At 34.8% G+C, this 20024-nt stretch overlaps 4 protein-coding genes across 5 annotated transcripts; 2 read left to right on the top strand and 2 right to left on the bottom strand.

The window, feature by feature from the left end:
* The first annotated feature begins 176 nt into the window (after window positions 1–176).
* Window positions 177–2822, top strand: LOC113508025 (tRNA-splicing ligase RtcB homolog). Its single transcript, XM_026890980.1, has 5 exons — window positions 177–626; window positions 1030–1160; window positions 1293–1997; window positions 2074–2238; window positions 2459–2822. Exons 1-5 carry the CDS (start codon window positions 335–337, stop codon window positions 2684–2686), a joined length of 1521 nt encoding a protein of 506 aa, XP_026746781.1. The 5' UTR covers window positions 177–334; the 3' UTR covers window positions 2687–2822.
* Window positions 2814–6777, bottom strand: LOC113508024 (glycerol kinase-like). Of its 2 annotated transcripts, XM_026890979.1 has the most exons (12): window positions 6602–6777; window positions 6403–6531; window positions 6115–6244; window positions 5351–5568; window positions 4877–5089; window positions 4532–4634; window positions 4338–4445; window positions 4092–4254; window positions 3815–4016; window positions 3363–3492; window positions 3132–3224; window positions 2814–3050 (listed from the first exon to the last, which is right to left on the bottom strand). In XM_026890979.1, the coding sequence occupies exons 1-12, from the start codon at window positions 6671–6673 to the stop codon at window positions 2953–2955; spliced, it is 1659 nt and encodes a 552-aa protein (XP_026746780.1). In that variant the 5' UTR covers window positions 6674–6777; the 3' UTR covers window positions 2814–2952. The 2 variants fall into 2 exon arrangements, 1 of the variants encoding a protein (XP_026746780.1); XR_003401974.1 differs by lacking the exon at window positions 3363–3492 and having other exon boundaries at window positions 2960–3050.
* Window positions 6778–7019: 242 nt separating this feature from the next.
* On the top strand, window positions 7020–8426 carry LOC113508029. Its single transcript, XM_026890983.1, has 2 exons — window positions 7020–7291; window positions 8185–8426. Exons 1-2 carry the CDS (start codon window positions 7120–7122, stop codon window positions 8337–8339), a joined length of 327 nt encoding a protein of 108 aa, XP_026746784.1. The 5' UTR covers window positions 7020–7119; the 3' UTR covers window positions 8340–8426.
* Window positions 8427–8599: 173 nt separating this feature from the next.
* Window positions 8600–18320, bottom strand: LOC113508023 (sodium- and chloride-dependent GABA transporter ine-like; the record flags this gene model as incomplete). The annotated part of the gene is given in 8 exon segments (XM_026890978.1): window positions 8600–9736; window positions 10113–10345; window positions 11438–11717; window positions 11875–11987; window positions 12070–12566; window positions 13240–13453; window positions 13561–13695; window positions 18130–18320. Coding segments are annotated over 8 exon segments (1774 nt in total), but the record flags the coding sequence as incomplete, so codon positions are not given.
* Between the last annotated feature and the right edge of the window lie 1704 nt (window positions 18321–20024).

The raw sequence follows: 20024 nt of genomic DNA, 5'->3' as shown, positions 1-20024 counted from the left end.
ACGTATCAATAGCATGAACCAAAACATTACACACTATGATCAAAACAAACAACGGTAATATTTCCGCTATAAAACAAATATATAATTTTCAAATTAAACATGTTAAAAATATATTTTTATTTTATATTTTTGGTATATTGATCATTTCCTTGCTTTTGACACTTGAGACTTGTCAGCTGTCAGTCTGGGTCCCTGTTGTCTTTCAAGTTGTGCTGCGGGTTGCAGTTTTCTCCTGTTTTTTTGCTTGTTGTTCTAGAGCCTAGAGGTTAATTTGATAAAAAAGCCGATTTCATAAAGTTTTTGGATTCAAGAGTTTTACCATCTTGTTGTCAAAATGGTAGTACGTCAATATAACGAAGAACTAAAGTACCTTGAAAAGATGAGTCCATATTGCTGGAAAATCAAAATGGGTTTTCAGCCAAATATGAAAGTAGAAGGCGTATTCTATGTTAATAGTACCCTAGAAAAGCTCATGTTAGACGAATTGAAGAATGCCTGTAGACCGGGCATGACAGGAGGTTTTCTTCCAGGCGTAAAGCAAATAGCAAATGTTGCGGCCTTACCCGGTATTGTCGGCAAATCAATCGGTTTGCCGGATATACATTCGGGATATGGATTCGCTATTGGTATGTTTTCAACTGTTATACGACGTTTTTGTTCTTCATTTTTTTTTATCTCAAAAAAAATATACTTAAATTTTCGCCATATTTCATAATTAATATCTTCTATGGGGCATCCTTTTTGTTTGTAATTATTTTATTCTTTGTGTAAGAATCCCTGGTATCTTTTGAAATTGATTAAGTAAGAAACAAGTTGTGTGTTACAATTCTTTATAAAGAAAGTGCTATTATGTACAATAACAATAAGATTTCAAGTTTTTAAATATGTAAGTAAATATATCAATTGCATCATCCATATTATTAGATTCTTTATAATGAGGAATTTTATGGGTTTTTTCGAAACTAGGCTACAAATTACAGTGTTTCAATAAAATGTAGTAGTAAACTAATTAAATTTGAAACATTTCAGGCAATATGGCAGCTTTTGACATGGCTGACCCTACATCCATTGTATCGCCAGGTGGTGTGGGTTTTGATATTAATTGTGGTGTCCGTCTGCTAAGAACCAATTTACATGAAAAAGATGTCCAGCCAATTAAGGTACTTAAAAAAGGAACTTAGATGCTAATCTGTTAATCTAAAATTAGTCTGACACCAAAATCTTCAGTTATCTTATAATGAAAAAGAATATGTTGTTTAGAACTTACTATAGTTGCCACTTTGCTTTTACAGGAACAATTGGCTCAGAGTTTATTTGACCATATACCAGTAGGTGTCGGTTCTAAAGGTATCATACCCATGAATGCTAGGGATTTAGAGGAAGCCTTAGAAATGGGAATGGATTGGTCATTACGTGAAGGCTATGTCTGGGCTGAAGATAAGGAGCATTGTGAGGAATATGGACGCCTACTAAATGCTGATCCCTCAAAAGTCAGTTTACGTGCCAAGAAGAGAGGTTTGCCACAGTTAGGCACCTTGGGTGCTGGTAATCATTATGCTGAAATACAAGTTGTTGATGAGATATATGATAAGTATGCTGCAGGGAAAATGGGCATTGAAAGGCTAGGCCAAGTATGTGTTATGATTCATTCTGGTAGCAGAGGTTTTGGCCATCAGGTAGCAACAGATGCATTAGTTCAAATGGAGAAAGCTATGAAAAGGGATCAAATTGAAACAAATGATCGTCAGCTGGCTTGTGCCAGAATTAATTCAGTGGAAGGTCAAGACTACTTAAAAGCAATGGCAGCAGCAGCCAATTTTGCTTGGGTAAACAGAAGTTCAATGACATTTTTGACTCGTCAGGCATTTGCTAAGCAGTTTAAAATGGCACCTGATGATCTAGACATGCATGTCATTTATGATGTGTCTCACAATATTGCAAAGGTTGAAGAGCATATAGTAGATGGGAAACCCAGGACTCTCTTGGTTCATCGAAAGGTAAAAAATGTTTAACACATAACCCTGGAATTTATTTCTCATGTTTGTACTATTAATGATCTTACAATTATTTCAGGGTTCAACCAGAGCCTTCCCTCCACATCATCCATTGATACCAGTCGACTACCAGCTGACTGGGCAACCAGTACTCATTGGTGGAACTATGGGCACATGCAGTTATGTGCTAACTGGCACTCATCAGGGAATGACTGAAACTTTTGGTTCCACTTGCCATGGCGCAGTAAGTTCAGAACCATGCATATATCATAGATTTTAATTGTTGATTTGGTTTTATTTGCTGTTTTATTTATCTATGGATTCATCAAGATTTTGATGTAATATATGTAACATATCTTTCTTGCAGTATATAAGTAGGCTACTACTATCTAACTAGGCTATCAGCAAGTTAACTAGAACACTTTTCATAAAATTATTTGTGCTAAACCAACTCTATTTTTTAGGGGCGAGCATTATCTCGGGCGAAGTCTAGACGCAATCTGGACTACAAGGAAGTACTCACAAAATTAGAGGGCCTCGGTATTTCCATCAGAGTAGCATCACCAAAGTTGGTTATGGAGGAAGCACCCGAGTCATACAAAAATGTTACTGACGTCGTCAACACTTGCCATGCAGCTGGAATTAGCAAGAAGACTGTCAAGTTACGCCCCATCGCAGTAATCAAAGGCTGAAATAGTGTATAATTTATACTCATAAACATATTTGTGTGAGGAATAATATCCAAAACTATATTAACATTATTTGTTTGTAAGTGATTTTTCATAATTGTATGCATTGCATTTCTAAATAAAAAATAACTTTTATTTATAACGTTTTATATTATTATGACAACAAATAATCAACAGTTCAGCTATTAATAAATTAATACTTTACAACTAACTTTGGAGGTATACAGAATTGTTCTACAAATGACTCTATAATGATTTGAGCCCATTGATTAGATAACTTTGAATTTATCTGCTATAATAACTAGAAGCGCGGTGCCGAGGAAAAACAGACCGGGCGGTATAACAGCAGTTGTTCTATCTGTCTCATCTGAAATACATAAATAAATCGTGTCAAAACTAGTGCTTAGTAACAAAGTTTAATATATCAATATTGTACGAGTTATTTTACCGGCGCAGATTTTCTCCTTCTCTTCATCGTTTGATACCCACGCCATACACCTGTTCAGTGCTTCTTCCCATCGCACACGTTTGATTTCACGCTCTGTAAAACACATTTATGCAATATTGAACTTGAACATCGCCTACAAGGAGACAGTTTTGTCAACTCATACTCATTTAAAAAGCCAACCAAAACGAATATACAGGAACATTAGAATCAAAATATCTATTTTTATCCTACCTTCGGAAGTAGTCACCGGTAGGAATGTGTCAGCGGGTGGGCACGGCGTAGAGGTGGGCCACACTCGCAACGCTCGACCGGCCACTATGGCCGCTCCTAGAGCGGTGCTTTCCATCATCAAAGGTCGAATCTGATGTGAAATTATTTCTATTCAGGATTTCTCTTACGAAGTAATGCAAGTTAATTATAGCTTGGCGGGAACACTGCCGTGTCCATGGATCTACCTTGTAAGAAACGCTTTTTTTACTGTTGACTGTTCTAAGAAAACTATTTGCTGCCTATGTAGCTGGTAGCTGATGTAATAAGGATTAACTTGAGGAGAAGGTTACTTTTATTTAATATAGAAAAATACTTTTTGTTGCATTATACGTGGACGAAGTTGCAGGTATAAAATTATAACATATTAAAGTACCTACATAACATATAAGCCTAGCTTTACAAAAAAATCATACCACAGGAATACCGAGGATGTCTGCTTGCATTTGCATCAGAACTGTATTTTGCGCCATTCCACCGTCTGCTAGCAATCTCCGGAGTGGCGCTACATCAGCCGCCATCGCAGTCGCCACACACCGCGTCTGATGGCACACCGAGTCAAACGCAGCTCGGACTACATGCTCGCGTCGGGTTTTGCCACTCAATCCACACATTACTCTGCATATGAATTAAACCTAACATTAATAATAATGTCACTAGTACTACTAAACTCGATTTGTATTGTTTGCGTACCCTCTAGCATCCTTCCGCCAATGAGGCGCATATAAACCATTAAATGCTGGCACAAAACAAATGCTTCCATCTTCATCATCAGTAACTTCTCCGGCCAGAGCTTCAGTGTCTCTTACATCGGTAATAAGCTCCAGTCCATCACGAAGCCACTGTAATGTGTCACCTAAATAAAATGTGAATAGAAATGCTTCATGAGCCTGTTACTAATAAGAAAATCAATGTGTGATTATGTTTGGGTTTCTTTACCTGCTATAGCTACAGATCCTTCTAAAGCATAAACCGGAGGTGCATCTTGCCCAAGTTTATATGCCACTGTCGTCAAAAGACCTTGTTGTGAATGAATGATAGAATCACCTGCAAATATTTTAATTTTATGTTATTTTATGACTATATTTTTATTACTAAATAGAAATTGCCATACAAATTATGAAACATATTACCAGTGTTATATAATAGAAAACAACCAGTGCCATAAGTACATTTGACTTGACCAAATCGCATGCATCCTTGTCCAACTAGAGCAGCTTGTTGATCACCCAGGCACTGAAGGAAATATGCTTTAAATTAATTTTATTTAGGCTAAATATAATTACGAGGATTCATTGATACGTTTATATCTAGTAAAAAAATAAGTAAAGCATAATTAAAAATTAAGATATCTAGTTTGCAAGAGATGTCAAGTTGATAAGAATATTCTTTTTTGTTTAATATAACAAAACACAGGAAAAACATTAACCTCCCGCACGCTCGCTGTAGGTAGTCAGGTAAAAATAAGTATAACTGACCCCAGCTATTGGTACACCAAGAAGGGATCCAGTAGATATGTAACCATATATTTCGGCGGAGCTTTTAATCTTTGGTAGTATTTGTATAGGTATGTCGAAAAACCGTAATAATCCTTTATCCCATTGAAGACTTCTTAGTGACATGAGCTGCGTCCGCGAAGCGTTCGTGACATCTGTTACGTGCGTGCCGCCATGGCTTCCACCAGTTAGATTCTAAAAATAAATAAATAAACTAAGGGTTTACTATGCTTTTTACAGAAAGACAGGGTAAAAAGTTAAGAGGAATCAACATCTTAAATCATTCAACACCTGTAGATTTCACAGTGTTATATATGATAATCAAAAGATAACATGTGTTTATCGGCCTGCAAACCATATTCAACAGCACTTTGTTTCAAGTGGCTTTCTGATGACGTAAAATGAGTTGTTACACATTTATTTTGTTCCTATATTTATTTATTACAGAGGCCTTACCCAAATAAGCCAGGAATCCACGGTGCCTGCCATGCATTCTCCAGCTTTCACTGAATCTTTTACAGCAGATACATTTTGCAGCAGCCATTTTAATTTCACAGATGAAAAGTATGTGGACAGTGGCAGGCCACTGGTTTGTGTCACAGCATTTATACATTGGGCTCCTTTGGTTTTAATCAGATCATCTACAATGCTAGATGTCCTTACATCTAACCACACTGGAATTAAACATAAAAATGAATAGTAAACCTCTTAGTATCAGTAATCAAGTTGGACTTTTTTTTACATGCAGTTCCAAAAAAGTTATTCATTTAAAGAGTCTCTACAAGTTACAGTTAAAGTTTAAAGTTTATTAATAATAAAAGTTTATTTGTTTATGTATCTCAATAAAGATATGTGAGGCCACTATTATTAAATAAATAATTAATATTGAAACAATTGAAAAAAAAAAACCTATCAAAGATAGTACAGGCATTTTCCCTTTCCCAGAAAATGCCAAATCTTTTTCTATCTACTTTACTTTATCAGTTCAGTCTTCACATTGTGTTATTCATCTGAGTTGTGCTTATTATGGTTGGTGACATCACCAGTTACAACCTTCAGAGTTATGTAAGCTAAGTTCTTTTAAGTTAAACTTGTATTGTACTTATTTTATGAACAATATTTACAAACTTTGCTTAGTTTAAGACTAGAAGGTGCTGTGTGGAAGTATTGCAATTTTATGTTTTATTATATTTTAGAATAGCTAATGATTATCAATGTACCTATGGCACTATAAAGAGGTTGTCCGGTTACAGAGTTCCATACTATAGTAGTTTCTCTCTGGTTTGTGATACCAATGCCAACAACATCCTCAGGGTTTATATCCAGTTTTCGTAGATTATCTATTGTTACCTGAAATATAAGGTTTGAATTATCCATCAAGAAATCAAGAAGATCAGGTTTTTAAAGCACATGAAGGCTTTGTCGGTTCAGATGGTTATTTCTATTACTAGTATCATAAATAGTGTTATTTGTTTGTAATAATACAATATTTATAAAGGCAGTCTTACCTCTATACATTCCAAAACTGCATTTAATATTTCCAGAGCATCTTGTTCAATCCATCCTTCTTGAGGGCTGAATCGTTTCAACGATATTTGATGGTAGGTCAACACTTCGGAAGTATTTGCCGCAAATACCTGCAATATTTTATTATTTGAATAAAAGCGGTATTATGAGGTATTAAATTGTAAACTGTGAAAATATTACCAGGAACTTAACATTTGAAGTTCCTTCATCTACTGCACCGATCAAAGGACCGAATCTGCCAAATTCCCGCATATTAACTTAGTTATTACATAGTGGAATTATGTTTAAATCACGATTTTATTGCTGTACAAAAAGGTAATCAATCAGCTGATATTCACAGAATGACAAGTTGTACTTTTAAATCTCTCGGAATAATAAGTTTTAAGCATTGGTAGATTGAGAAATTTAAAATTTAATATCAATTTGCGGTCATCGTTAAACCATTAATTTCAAATAAAAAATATTTATTGTAAGCAAGGTGTATTAATTTTGATAAAACTTCAATTATTGTCTCTTTGTTTAATTTATCAGTCGCAGTTTTCGTTCGGTAATCACATTCAGTACTTATCAGTAATGATTTTGTTTTAATCAATACAGACCAGATTTTTGACAGTTTTTATCTTACACCTCATAATTTCGAGTCGGGCTGAAATCAAAACAATAGGAACGCCGCTAAGCCCTCTAATAATTAATTAAAGATGATACCGGAGATTAAAATGACTATCTCTCAAAACAATAGACTGCTGAAAAGTCTTTTGAGTTCAACCGAAAAAGACAATATTGTAAAATCGTTGGAGGCGTTTCAGGTTGAAGCAAATAATGCCATAACCCAGATGATACAATTGCTGGATAACGAAGCAAATGAAGCAAGTAAGTGTTTATTGTATATTCCAAATAAAAATACTAAATAACCTATTCCCATTTCTCATTGTTCAACGAAAGACCAAGTTTAAGGCGACTAGTCAAAATGAAAATAATGATGTCAGCAATGATCAAGATGTTTATATATGTTTCTATTTATTTTGAGAATAAATTTATTATAACCAAATGTGGGTCAGTGGGTCTTCTTAGGGGCACAGTTTTAGGAGTTGAATTACACACACTTATGTGTGTAAATGTGCAAAAATTTTCTATTTTAATTGTAGTTATGGTTCACTTTTTAGTCTTTTTTATAGGACTATTTAAGTACAAACTAGATACAGTGTGAGGCTCCTGTTTCCGTGGGAATGCTGGGATAAAATGTAGATTTGACTACCCTTACAAACCTTTTTGCCGTTTCAGTTAAAAATTAAAATTAAAGATAAAAACCTATGTTGTTTCTCCAGCTTAAGACTATCTGTGTACCAAATATCACTACAATTGGTGCAGTAGTTCTGGTGCTATTGCAGTGCATATCAGAATAGCTTGCAGGTGGTAGAACTTCTGTTGGTACTTTCTTGATATTTTGGACATTCCACTCAATCTATATTAGTAGGATTAGGATGGTACTTATTTTTTAAAATCATAGATTTCCATTGTAGTACCATTGTTGCAAATCTTTTGTGCCAGATTCTTGAATTCCTGCTCAATACTGTATGATTGCATCATGAGCAGAGTGGTATAGGTGACCACTATAATGACCACTATGTGTCACATAGTGCCAACTCAATACCATCAAAGGACAAGCTTCTGTGTTCCTGTCGCACAGTGCGCCAATTGGGAGCCTAAGTGCAGAAAGTAACCAATAAGTCTGGGTGATTTTTCATCTTTCATTTTTATCATAGGGGCCAAAAACAAAGAAGCCAAAGCAGAGGAAGGTGAGGAAGAGGATGATGAAGACAAAAATAAAGCCAAAGATGGGGAAACCAGAAAGAGAGATGACTCCAACGGACAGGAGGAAAACGGGGAAAGTAAGCCTAAAAAGAAAAGGTGTGGCTAGAGCAGAAAGTTTCAACTGAATATTGATTCGTAGCTGTGTAATATGTATGTATTTTACTTTTAATTAATTATAATCAGATGAACCACACTAGACTTTTTTTTAACTCTACTCATGAACGTAAGTTTTTTGCCAAGTTATAACTGTGGGCTTCAGATCTATGTATTAGATAAATTGGTTAATCTAACTTCGCAGACTAATGAATTGTGGCTGTAGCTAAGGACATGATCATGGGATTAGGACTGATATTGAAACATCTGTACTTCAATTGTTTTCTTATATTTTATTAATATAACTTAATGGCTACACTTAACAAGTTTGGTAGGCGTTTATTTACAAATTGTTATTTACATTATAAATTGTAAGGTATTATATTTCTCTTGTACTTTGACTTACTGGTATTATTATTCATATCTGCTAAATTGCTTCTCAAGTGCATAAAATAAACCTAGGTCATATTACTGGCTGACTATATGTAGATTGAATTATTAATATTATTGTTTTTTAATAACATGGCTTTATCAGCTGTTTTGCATTGATATTGTTCAACTTGTTCGTCATAAAAAAATCCACTCTCACTGAGATTGTTAATGTTACAAAAATTTTCAAGTTTCTTGAATTCGAATCTCTTTATTACTAATCTTATAATTGACATTTACTAAGAATAAATAGATTTTAAATCTAAGTTACTTATACTCTTTCTAATGGAATGACTTTGATCACAAATGTTTTAGGAAACGCACCTATTACACATTATCAAACTAACATTATTAACTTTTGAATTAAAGTGACTAACTTCCAACGTGTCGCTGTTTATCTTTTCCTACAAATAAAACTTAATACTGGTTTTGTTGGGTATCTACAAACTACAATTTGGTTCAATCCAGATCTTGCATACAAATGTAATATTTGGTTACAGATTTTTTTGCTAAGTCTGGATTGAGTTGGAAGTTATCAGCATTTATGAATTATGACATACATTTAGGTTACTATTATTCTGTAAGTTTAGTTGTTCTGAAAATATTTGACAGTATTAGGTTCTAAATATAGAGACAACATCAAGCACTGTCCACTCAAAGAGAACACTAAAATAGTGTCTGTCTGTAGGTATACCTGATTATTGTTTTAGGTCGAGTGCTGTCTCTGCCCGTTATAAATTAATGATAATTATGATGGAATACTGTCGTGTTCTATTATCTTACTGTGTTGTTTATTCTTGATATCAAAGTATATCTCCTGCTATTGTAGAAAGTAGGTATGTATTTTCTTATTCTCTAATGTGTTTCAGACTAGTTGATAGCGGTCTTGTCGTCCGGCTGTTCAGATTCTGAGCAGCAGATGTCGCACTCGTTCACACCGCATTCGCATATTGATGTGGGTCGTATTGAATTACGCAATTTCTGTAAAAAATATAAATCCATTGAGTTGGTACATTCTCAAGAATTGTTTACAATATAAAAAGAAATGTCTGGCTTACAATTTATGATAAAATCTTTAAGTCAACTTGTAAAGTCACAATTGATAAAAAATTCGTCGTGAAATAGACATGAGTAATAAAAATACATTGTAACGACTTATTATTATAAATGATTGTAGTGCAATTATGCTTCATTAAATGTGATCACCATTTTAATTATAGACTCATTTGTATTTGGCCTTTTATATAAACAGAAAGAAATACTTATAGAAACAAATATTTCCAAAATAAGTGTGCAGGTTCGAACGTAGGCGAGTCAAACAATTGTATCTTTAGTGAAAAATAAAACGTCAATTTACCTCTCTCCAGTTATTTCCGGGTGATCCGATTACGATGAAAATAGCGTAAACTGGTATACAAAGCAATGAGAGAGATGCAATGATCCAGCCGAGCACCTGCGCCCACGTCGGGTACTGGTACTGCCTGTACGAGGGCGGTGTGTAGTCCACCATACTAGCCACCCACAGTGCCAGCAGCAGCGCCGGCGTGGCTACCAGCCAGCACACTCGGAAATACAACGAAGGTCGGCGACCTGAAACCACCAGATTTATATTTATACGAAAAGTTAAAGTAGGTTTAAAAATAAAACGAAATGAGTGTCACTAGAGTAGCACAGAAAAATATTAGACGAGTTTAAACAGGAGAAGCAGGTTTATTTATCAACCTACAATAAGTGTGATTTAAAGTTTTGTCTGATGTTATTTTAAACGTATATTGACAAAGATACTGAATTAGATGAAGATTCGTTGTAACGTAACATACCTAATATGAACTTTTTTTCAAGCATATCCACTCGGTCACTAAAATTCGTGAGGCCATTGTATTGAACAAAAAAATAGTAGTGATCATGAGAGAGCTTATTATAGTTATTATCTATGTTATAAAATGTACCTACATATTTTAACCTTGGTTAGGTTTACAACATCGACAAAAAGTATTTAAATAGCGGAGAGCACCTTTAAAATGTTAGGTAGGTGATATAGAGTTGAAATTTATACAGTTTGTCTGTTAGCGTGGTATTTACACGAGGTACTTATTTACTTAGCCTGAGTGATAGGACATTACAGTAAGTTTTCCCAAAGATGTAGAACTCATTCCATTACATCAGTTAAAGAATTCGTTAGTCTTGCTCTTGGCACGTATAAAAAATCAGAAAAATTGATGTCAAGTTGAATACCACGTATCAGTTATTATATCCGATTAAATAAGGATTGGTATGTGGTAATAGGTACATAGGTTCGATAGGGTGTGGTGTACACTGATGATAAAGTATTAAAGGACACATGATTTAACGTTACATATTTGATAATGTGCCTAAATAAATAAAAGTGTGATTAAAATCTCCGAGAATACAAACAAAACGGATGTTATGTTGAACGAAATGGTAGGACATCCCGTGTGATGTCACTATAGGCACCAACTACAGGCTTTATTGTTCATGTGCATAAGTGTCCTTCTACCTAATTAAATTAATATTCAAACTGTGCGCGTAAATGGAATATACCTAAATAGGGCAATTAGATATGTATTTTAATAAGGGCAAATTGTCTACTGTTAACAAGATGGCCATTCGAAACAAAAGACATGTCACAAATAGGAACATGAATAAGAACTAGATACTAACCTGTCATTTGCTTAATGTTTCTGGATAATCTGCCGACTCCGTAGAACCAAGCAATAGCCACCACTTCAAAGAAGGCGAGATATGTGATGCTCAACGAAGCGGCATAATAGTCCATCAGTTGAAAGACATATATGCCGCTATGTATTATGTGAGGCAGCCCGAACACTAATGAGACTCCACACACGCACAGCACTAACAGTTCGTGGTACACTAATCTTCGGCGTATCATGTCTGGGAACCCGTCTTGTATGGACGTCACAACTACTTCCACGATTGCAAACTGGAATTAAACCATACATTATAAATTTACTATTACCTAGAATTTTCTCGCTTTTTGTTCTTGCAATATATTTTTAAAGAAGCTGTCCAGTATATTCATTTAAGTTTCTGAAAGCTTTTTTTATAGACTGAGAGAGCGTAGTTTTGATTATATTCACCTGACTATTAAGTCCAAGACAAAGGAACATAAAGAAGAAAAGCACCGCCCATAATTGTGAAGCTGGCATTTTTGCTATAGCCTGCGGGTACACTACGAACAATAACCCAGGACCTGAAATAAAGATAAGATCAAGATTAATAAACGAGTTTCAGGCAATGTTTAATGATTTAAAATCTTTATAAAAAATACCCACTATCAGCGATTACATCCTTAACAGATGTGTTTTGTTCAAAAGCTATGTTGCCGATTGTGGCGAAAGTGAATATTCCCACGATGAGACTGGTGACTGCATTGATAAGCGACACGGCCACAGTGTCGTGAAGGAAGTTATTGTCAAATCTATTGTAAGACGCAAACATTATCATGGACCCGAAAGCCACTCCGATCGAGTTAAATACTTGAGAGGCCGCGTTCACCCATGGCCTCGATTGCTTTAAAAGTTCCCATTCCGGCTTGAAGAAGAACCTCAGGCCTTTATCAGCTCCGTCGAGTGTCAGTGAACGTCCGAGGAAAACTATAATTAGTAGAAAGGGCAGTGTTGTGGTGATGTATCGGACTTTTGCGGAAGATTTGATACTTTTCCATAGAGCAAAGTAAACTAGCACCCAAGCACAGACCAAGCAAGCGGCCAGCTCCCACCGCATTCCGTTAGGGTATTCAATACCTGCGCTCATGCTCAGTACCTTTTTCCTGAAAGAATACAAAAAAAAACATTCTGAAAAAAGTTCTAAAACAACTTTCTTGAATGTAGAGCGTAAATGTACTTTGTTGTTACTTTGTTGATCATGGTTACAAGGTTCAAAATAAAAAGCTGCAATGTTTTGGCGAATAAGCGCAACGCCCTATGAATCACTTCACAGTTTGGAGAACATAATCAGTATCGGTGATACCTAGTAGTATTTAGATATCTGGCAAGTGTGCTTTGATGACTGATGATAAAGGTATTTGGTGTCTTGTCATATCTTAAAAATAATCTTTATTAGTTATTAGCCCTATTGATGACTACCTAGGTCTTAGGGAAACTGGATGGATTATTCATACCCGGAACTGTAATACGGTATACGAGGATAAGTAATTGATCCTTAAAGTTCTTAGAATACGTTATCTTTGATGCGATACGACTACAATGATAAAACTACAAAATTTTAATCAGTTAATAAAAGAAATAAAAACAATTGCGTTTTATTCATGACTCAATAATCTGATAAATAAGGAGAGACCCCTGAATAATGAATCACAGTACTATGAGTATAATACTATATAAAGGTGTCGTGGAGAATAGTGATAGCATTTGATATCCAAGTAACCTACTTTGGATAGATACTGCTTGACCTAGTTGTAATGACGTCATATCTTAACTTACTCGAAGAACTGTTCGGTGGGCGTCTGTGAGCCGTTGGGCTTGGTCATGTTGTGGTTGGGCACCCAGCACTGCGCTGTGTTCCAGCGGTTCGAGCAGCTTGCCCACGGCACTTCCGTCTTGAACGACGTGAAAAAGTAATATATTGCCCACGCAATTATCACCGCGTAGTAGGTGGACATTAGGAATGAGATCACTACGCTGGCCAAGCCCGCACCTGGAATAAAAACATAAGTTATAGATAGATAAAACATAATAGGAAGATAAAAAAAATTGTCATAATAATATGCTGTTTGATAAGATCAACGAACTCTGAAAACTCACCTTTAAAAAGAGGGCAAATTTGTGACAAGGCACCAATGGGACCGTGGGCTGTGTACTGGCCTATTGCCAATTCCATGAACAGCATTGGCACACCGCATACTAGGAGTATTATGAAGTAAGGTATGAGGAACGCTCCTGAAACAACAGACAGGAAATAAATGTCTTTTCTCAGTAAAGTTTAAATCTTTTAAAATCTAAAATACAATGAAAGAGGAACAATAATTTTCTTTACATCTCAGATAAAATTTAAATTGTCTAGACCCCACGCGAGATATAATTAATAACATGTGCTATGCATGTGTAAACTAAAACATCGTGCGAAGACATTTATAAATATGTATCTATGTTTAAGTTTCACGGTGCATAATAGACTCAAATTGTATTTTCTTGCTCCTAGTAAAAATCAATCTATGTATGAAAAATGTGACTTTCACAGCTTTTTGTTTTGAAAAAAGTATCTATTATAAGAAAAGGGCTCTAAGAAAAAGAAATATATTTATATCAGTTGATTACCCTGTTTATCAAATAGACGTCCTGTGTGACTTTAAGCAACGACAATAAATATATACCCTTTATGATTGGCCCTTTATATCTTTAGGTATTGTTTTAAGTATAGATAGTATATATGTATAAGAAACAATTAACATGACACTGCAAGTAATAACCGGTCTACTAATACATCATACTTCAGGTCTTGATGTTTTTGTTTAGTCTGTGCGTTTACGGCTTAGTGGTCATCATTGCGCCAATTGCATCCTTGATATCAATGAATTGACCTACAGGAACTGCCGTAATTAGTGTAGTCATTTACTCATCCGAATATGTGGGCAATGATACTGATAGGTATAATCATTTATTGTTACGTTGTTCCTACGTTTTGCCACTCAATGTACAGTTTTTGTTTTTTTTTTTTAAGTAGGAAGGAGTGTCCATTTCGACTACTGCCGTGAATGAGGATTAGTTCTCTGCTAGTTGAGAATGATTTACAAATGTTTATTGCTTGAACTAACTGTATTATCGGTGAGAAGAATAAATTTCGTACACCTTACACTCTCTTTTTAAAAAGCCATATTCAGCATTATGAAAAAGAAAACAAAAAATAGCAGACGCCGCTCAAGTTGCGCTCAGAGCGCGGTAGCATTTCTGGGTGATATTAGATTCCACAACAGTGTTATAACTATTCATTTATCTAGAAGCTTATATTTTTAATTTTTTTTTTATTGTTCTTGTTATAAAGAACGATCTTTACTTTTTTCATCATCCGAAAAGAATAGATTCTCTATCTATCCTCGAGCTAAGCTTTTTTACATAATATAGAACCTGTGTTTGTGGATTTAGAACCTGTATATCTACAATTTTTATAAAATCTATAGTATATGCGCAATAGAGTACATACATATTTGTTCACTCGTTTTATTTATTTTGTTGTTTTCAAACGATTGATGTTATGAAATCTATAGTCAACAGCATTTCTTGACTTAACTGTTCTATGTCTAGACGAACTTATTTTTATCCTCAAAATAAAAGCATGCTGACATTGCATAGCGTCAGTAACATCGTTGTGTACACATATTATATGGAGACATATGGAAACAATGAAAATATAGATATAGCACTACCTATACCTATCTACTCCAAAGGCAACGTGTACGTCACAATATTTTTATTGTATAAACAAAGACTTGCTTAAGTACATGCAGTGATTTCTATATATAACGTGTAATAAATCATTTGATATCTTGTAAATACGTCATGGTGTCAAGTATCGGTTTGCTTTAGGCATCAGCTGTAATTCACACCACATTGTTGGAACCAATGTTGTCGTTTCGTGTTGGTGCCTTTGCGCCAACCAACGAGTTAGCGTACGGCGACACAAACACCACTTGGCCACGATTTTATATGTACACAACATATTTTTCTAACTTCTTACTTACTATTTGAGATTACAATTTTGTATACCTTGTATGGCTCTATCATTATTATTTTTAAATTAGGTATCTCGAATCTTTAGTTTTTATTGTTGATAACTTTATGAGTAAATAGACTAAATTTTTGATTTGTTAGTTGTTATTTATTGTAGAGGGACTACTTTGTATCTAGTAAAGTCTAGAGTTACCTTACTTTGCCCACAAAGATATATACTACTCATCTTAGTATAATGCATCTTCACTATACTTAATCTACTAAGCATTCGGTAAGAACCTTGTTTTATTGAATGTGCACAATTATTTAGTAGTAGGTACCTGTGAGGTAGAGCCAAAGGACTTACCATTAAGTAGACTGACTACAAAAAATGAGATCAGTAATGCATTTAATAACTGATAGGTTAATCTTCTATTCATGCTATGGTAAAAATACTTTCGTTCGTTGTTAATACGAAGAGCCGTTCTAATCCTTAAGTTCGTAAATTATAGAAAAAAATCAAATAAAGGCTTCGCTTACTTTAAATAACAGGTGTCGAAATGTTGATGACGTTTTCTTCATGACTAATTGTCACAGTTGTCCGCCTTATCTATTTCTTAGAATGTACCTACATTATTTTATGCAGATTGCTTAAACGTCTATGTTTTACCTTATTTAGTTAATGTAGAGTCAACAATTCTTGAGTATATAAGGGAAAATTGTTGAATGCATAAGTTTATAGGTTTACGCAAACAGTAGGTAAACAGCTGTGCATAGGCTTCATCAAACGGACTATATATTAGGTATTTGAATTTCACATGATGTGCAGATATTTGCAACAAATATTTGTCAAAATGTAATCGATGTCCTCGCACTTCGCAGTCATCTCAATTGTGTCCATATTTCGTGATCATTTTTACTACGTGTAAAGTGCCGGGCAGTTTGTATAGACTAAATGCAATGTCACGCCGACCACGATCGTCTCTTTGTCGTCTTAATGAGTTAATTTACAGTGGCCGAGACGTCGTGCTAGGAGCGTTACTTATAGCGAAAATTTACTCGAGCGAATAAAAATATGCGAATATGAACGTTCTAGGTTTCCATCCGGTAACAACGCCTGTTCTTGGAACCTGAGTGGGTGTGTCTCATGTTAATCTAACCTCCGATTTAAGCATGCTTGCACTTCATGATTTTTTTATGTATGGCAAACGTATTGTTTCTTTTTTTTCACGTCTGCGATAGAAAAGCGTATTCTAATAATTTCTTAGTGATTGTATTTGATAGATTCTCTATATCACTACTACTGATAAATGATAGACATGGCCGATCATGAATTCTGTTATGTATAGATTTTGATTATCATGTGACGGTTAATTATAGCAACGAACATGTAATTAATACACCAGCTGTTGCCGTATAATACAGTAAATACTGGAACATTGTTTATTGCATACCTATATATCTACGCTATTGTTTCACGTTCATTCATCGTTTCAAATGCTCGCTTAAATTGACTACGGCCCATAACCCTTCTGAAGGACACCATCACTGGTCATGCACGGTGACTTTACAAATAATATGCCAATCCAATCAGGTACTACTTATACTGAGTTAAAAATATTATTGTTTATGAAATACGTAAATGAAATTGTTTATCAAAGTATTGAAGATGTTGTGAATAATAATTTAACTGCTTAGAGTAATTTACTTCAATTAATTAGATTGAAAAAAAGTACTGTGTTTTTATTATTTCCCATTTTATACTATAAAGAGCTATAAGTAGATATTAATTACTTATAGTAGCAGGTATCGCCAATAATATTTGCATGCGTTGCGTGGTGCATCGCGTAATATAATTATTCACAAAAGGGTATGATAATTAAATGTAATTATATGCTTCAAAACTTTCACGTGACAAATACAATGAAAGAATACTCAACTGTTGGTAAGGTGAGGTGTGACTGACAACAGAAAATGTAATTTACTTGATACCTTATGTAAAAAAGTGCGAAGTGAACAAATCACCATTATTGTAAAGACTCGTGTCAAATGGCTTAAACAAGTTTGATAAAATTAGGAATGGTGGTTTTGTGAAATGACTAGAGAGTCTGATAATTGCCGTAGCATAATCTTAAAGATACAAGCAAATTTTATTAAAAGAAGGAATTACTCAGAAATAAAGTAAGTACTTTAAACATACTAGCAACCGCGTATTAATTATATTGCAATAATGATACATTATAGAGGAGAGAACCTGTTTACCAGTATTTGCCACGCTTTATCGCTGTTACGGTAAGAGTAAAAACCGCAGCATCCTCAAGTATTTTTTAATTTACAACTTATTGCGGTCCTTAAGTACTCACTGCGGTCATTAAAATGTTTGTAGAGATAATATCTTTCTTCTGACCCGGTAATACTTCACGGACTTGTTTGCCCTGGAGAGCCAAACGGCTTTTCTTAAGTTGTTCGGAATTTCAATCCGCGTAACCTACCCAGATGAAGTTACCACCTAATCTCGAGGGCTCAAGGTTCGGAGTGAAAAGAGCAAGAGTTTAAAGTAGTGACGTTCTTTAATATTTGTCTCTACATTTCACTTCGAAATGTCAGAGATTGTTAATCTTTATAGATGTCTTTTAAGTGAGCTAGTGAATAAGTTTAGTCTCTTACCTCCACCACTTTTGTAGCATAAGTAAGGGAACCGCCAGACATTGCCGAGGCCGACGGAGTAGCCGACGCAGGCCAGTACGAACTGTATCTTGTTGGCCCAGAAGGGTCGGCGCGGCTTTAAGTGCGCGGTCGTGTCTTCCTCCTCTTCCTCGCAGTCGCTCTCGTGTGATGCCGTGTCCTCGTCAGGGGGCCTACGACAAATATTCATTTATGTAGGAATCTAATATGCATAATTGTACTAAAATTTCATGGTTAGAATGCGTCATCGGATGTAGACTACCTACGTAATAAAATGAACACTTGATTCAGTCCCAGATATTATGGTGTAGTTTATTTTAAATTAATTTGTTACTCATTTAATTCACTTTATAACACGTTACCCGCGAACTCTTTCTGCCGGGCTAACGTGTAAACATGTGATGTGCTTATTGCCACCCAAAATATACAAAAAAACAAATCGGTCCAGCCGTTTAGGAGCATTTCAGTGACATACACATGCACAGAAGACTATATATATCTAAAGATATACATCCTGTGATGTGAATAAGGTATGCACAAATCTCCATGACGTAAGTGTATAGCTTTTTCTTCGTCTGTGTTCAAATATTAACAACTGTAAATTATATCTATTAATAAAAATCGACAAATATTTGTAAAAAAATAACTGTAAGTGTTTATATGGGATTCAACATGTCGCAGAGATAATTTATATAGATTAGGTGTGTGTCGAGTTTTAAACGGAATGACATGTTTACTCAACTAATAAAATACCAAATATATGCAGATAACAGCAGTTCATAAGAGTGAAGGTAATGTAGCTCGCTACCTATATTTCTTTCTTTTATAATTTGGTATCTCAAGAGTTTTCCTTTTGAAGGTTAATTAAGGCATAGACTCTCGGTCAACATTAGACGTAATATAACCCGAGTTGTTTGGATTAATGATGAATGATCTACAATGAAGGAAGATTATAATAACGTCACGCAGCTCAAAGGCTTTACCTAATTTCGGTGATGCTTAAGTACGCACGTTGATAAATTAAACACCGTCAAATTTTATGGCTTTTAGACAATCCATCGTCTATTTAAGTGTTTTAGTGACCTCGATGAATGTCAACTTGAAGACAAAAAGGAATATCTCAAACGCTTGCAAGCGCAACTTCATATTTTATGATAGTTTTAAGGCTTGCCGAAGCTATTCTTAACTGAATTAATGGTGTTCTACACCGATTTTTTTTTCGTTCTATTGCAAAATTTTCCTCAGTTTATAGGAAATGTGTAATAGGTACTCATACTATCTATATATGCTGATGACAATTTCTGTCATTATTGACTGATATCTTCAATTGAAGGCAGGTGTTAGTAATAAAAAAACCTGTACCATTTCAAATGTCTCCAATGTTGACAGACATCGAGATAAACTTTTATTTAGTTTTCAATTGTTTTTTGAGTTCTCTCACCGTTTAGAGAGATATATGCTGATAACACTACATCCGTATGTTTTTTAAATTTTATTGAAAAGACTGGGAACTGGCTTATAATGGTCGTTGCAAAGGACGTTTACTAAAGACAATTGTTGAAACAGCTACCACGACTAATATAATGATTTGTTGATGCGCGAGATAAAATATTAGTAGATGTGATATTTTTCTATTATGATAAGATTTGGATCTTATTGTGAGGTCATATCAATGTATTGACTTCTGATAATGACATCACGATTCATCACTTGATTTCTCTAGTAGTCATAAATCAGTGGTTATCTAGGAGTGTAGCAGTGAATTATTTAATGATCTCTCACATATCTCCAGTAGCAGTAACCTGCACACATATCTAATGTGGTTGCGGCTTTGCGGGTTCTTTAGAAATATTTTTTATCACAAATCTGGTATGGAG

Source organism: Trichoplusia ni, unplaced genomic scaffold (assembly GCF_003590095.1).
Source record: "Trichoplusia ni isolate ovarian cell line Hi5 unplaced genomic scaffold, tn1 tig00003647, whole genome shotgun sequence".
Classification (NCBI taxonomy): domain Eukaryota; kingdom Metazoa; phylum Arthropoda; class Insecta; order Lepidoptera; family Noctuidae; genus Trichoplusia; species Trichoplusia ni.
This window is presented reverse-complemented; position numbering and strand designations above follow the sequence as displayed.

Excerpts from the sequence above, each read along its gene's own strand:
- LOC113508025 (XM_026890980.1), top strand. The coding sequence starts at position 335 with ATGGTAGTACGTCAATATAACGAAGAACTAAAGTACCTTGAAAAGATG. Across the intron at positions 1,161-1,292 it reads AAGATGTCCAGCCAATTAAG|GAACAATTGGCTCAGAGTTT; the intron begins GTACTTAAAAAA and ends TTGCTTTTACAG. Across the intron at positions 2,239-2,458 it reads GTTCCACTTGCCATGGCGCA|GGGCGAGCATTATCTCGGGC; the intron begins GTAAGTTCAGAA and ends TCTATTTTTTAG.
- LOC113508024 (XM_026890979.1), bottom strand. The coding sequence starts at position 6,673 with ATGCGGGAATTTGGCAGATTCGGTCCTTTGATCGGTGCAGTAGATGAA. Across the intron at positions 4,446-4,531 it reads TTTTCTATTATATAACACTG|GTGATTCTATCATTCATTCA; the intron begins GTAATATGTTTC and ends AAATATTTGCAG. Across the intron at positions 4,017-4,091 it reads TGGCGGAAGGATGCTAGAGG|AGTAATGTGTGGATTGAGTG; the intron begins GTACGCAAACAA and ends ATTCATATGCAG.
- LOC113508029 (XM_026890983.1), top strand. The coding sequence starts at position 7,120 with ATGATACCGGAGATTAAAATGACTATCTCTCAAAACAATAGACTGCTG. Across the intron at positions 7,292-8,184 it reads TAACGAAGCAAATGAAGCAA|GGGCCAAAAACAAAGAAGCC; the intron begins GTAAGTGTTTAT and ends TTTTTATCATAG.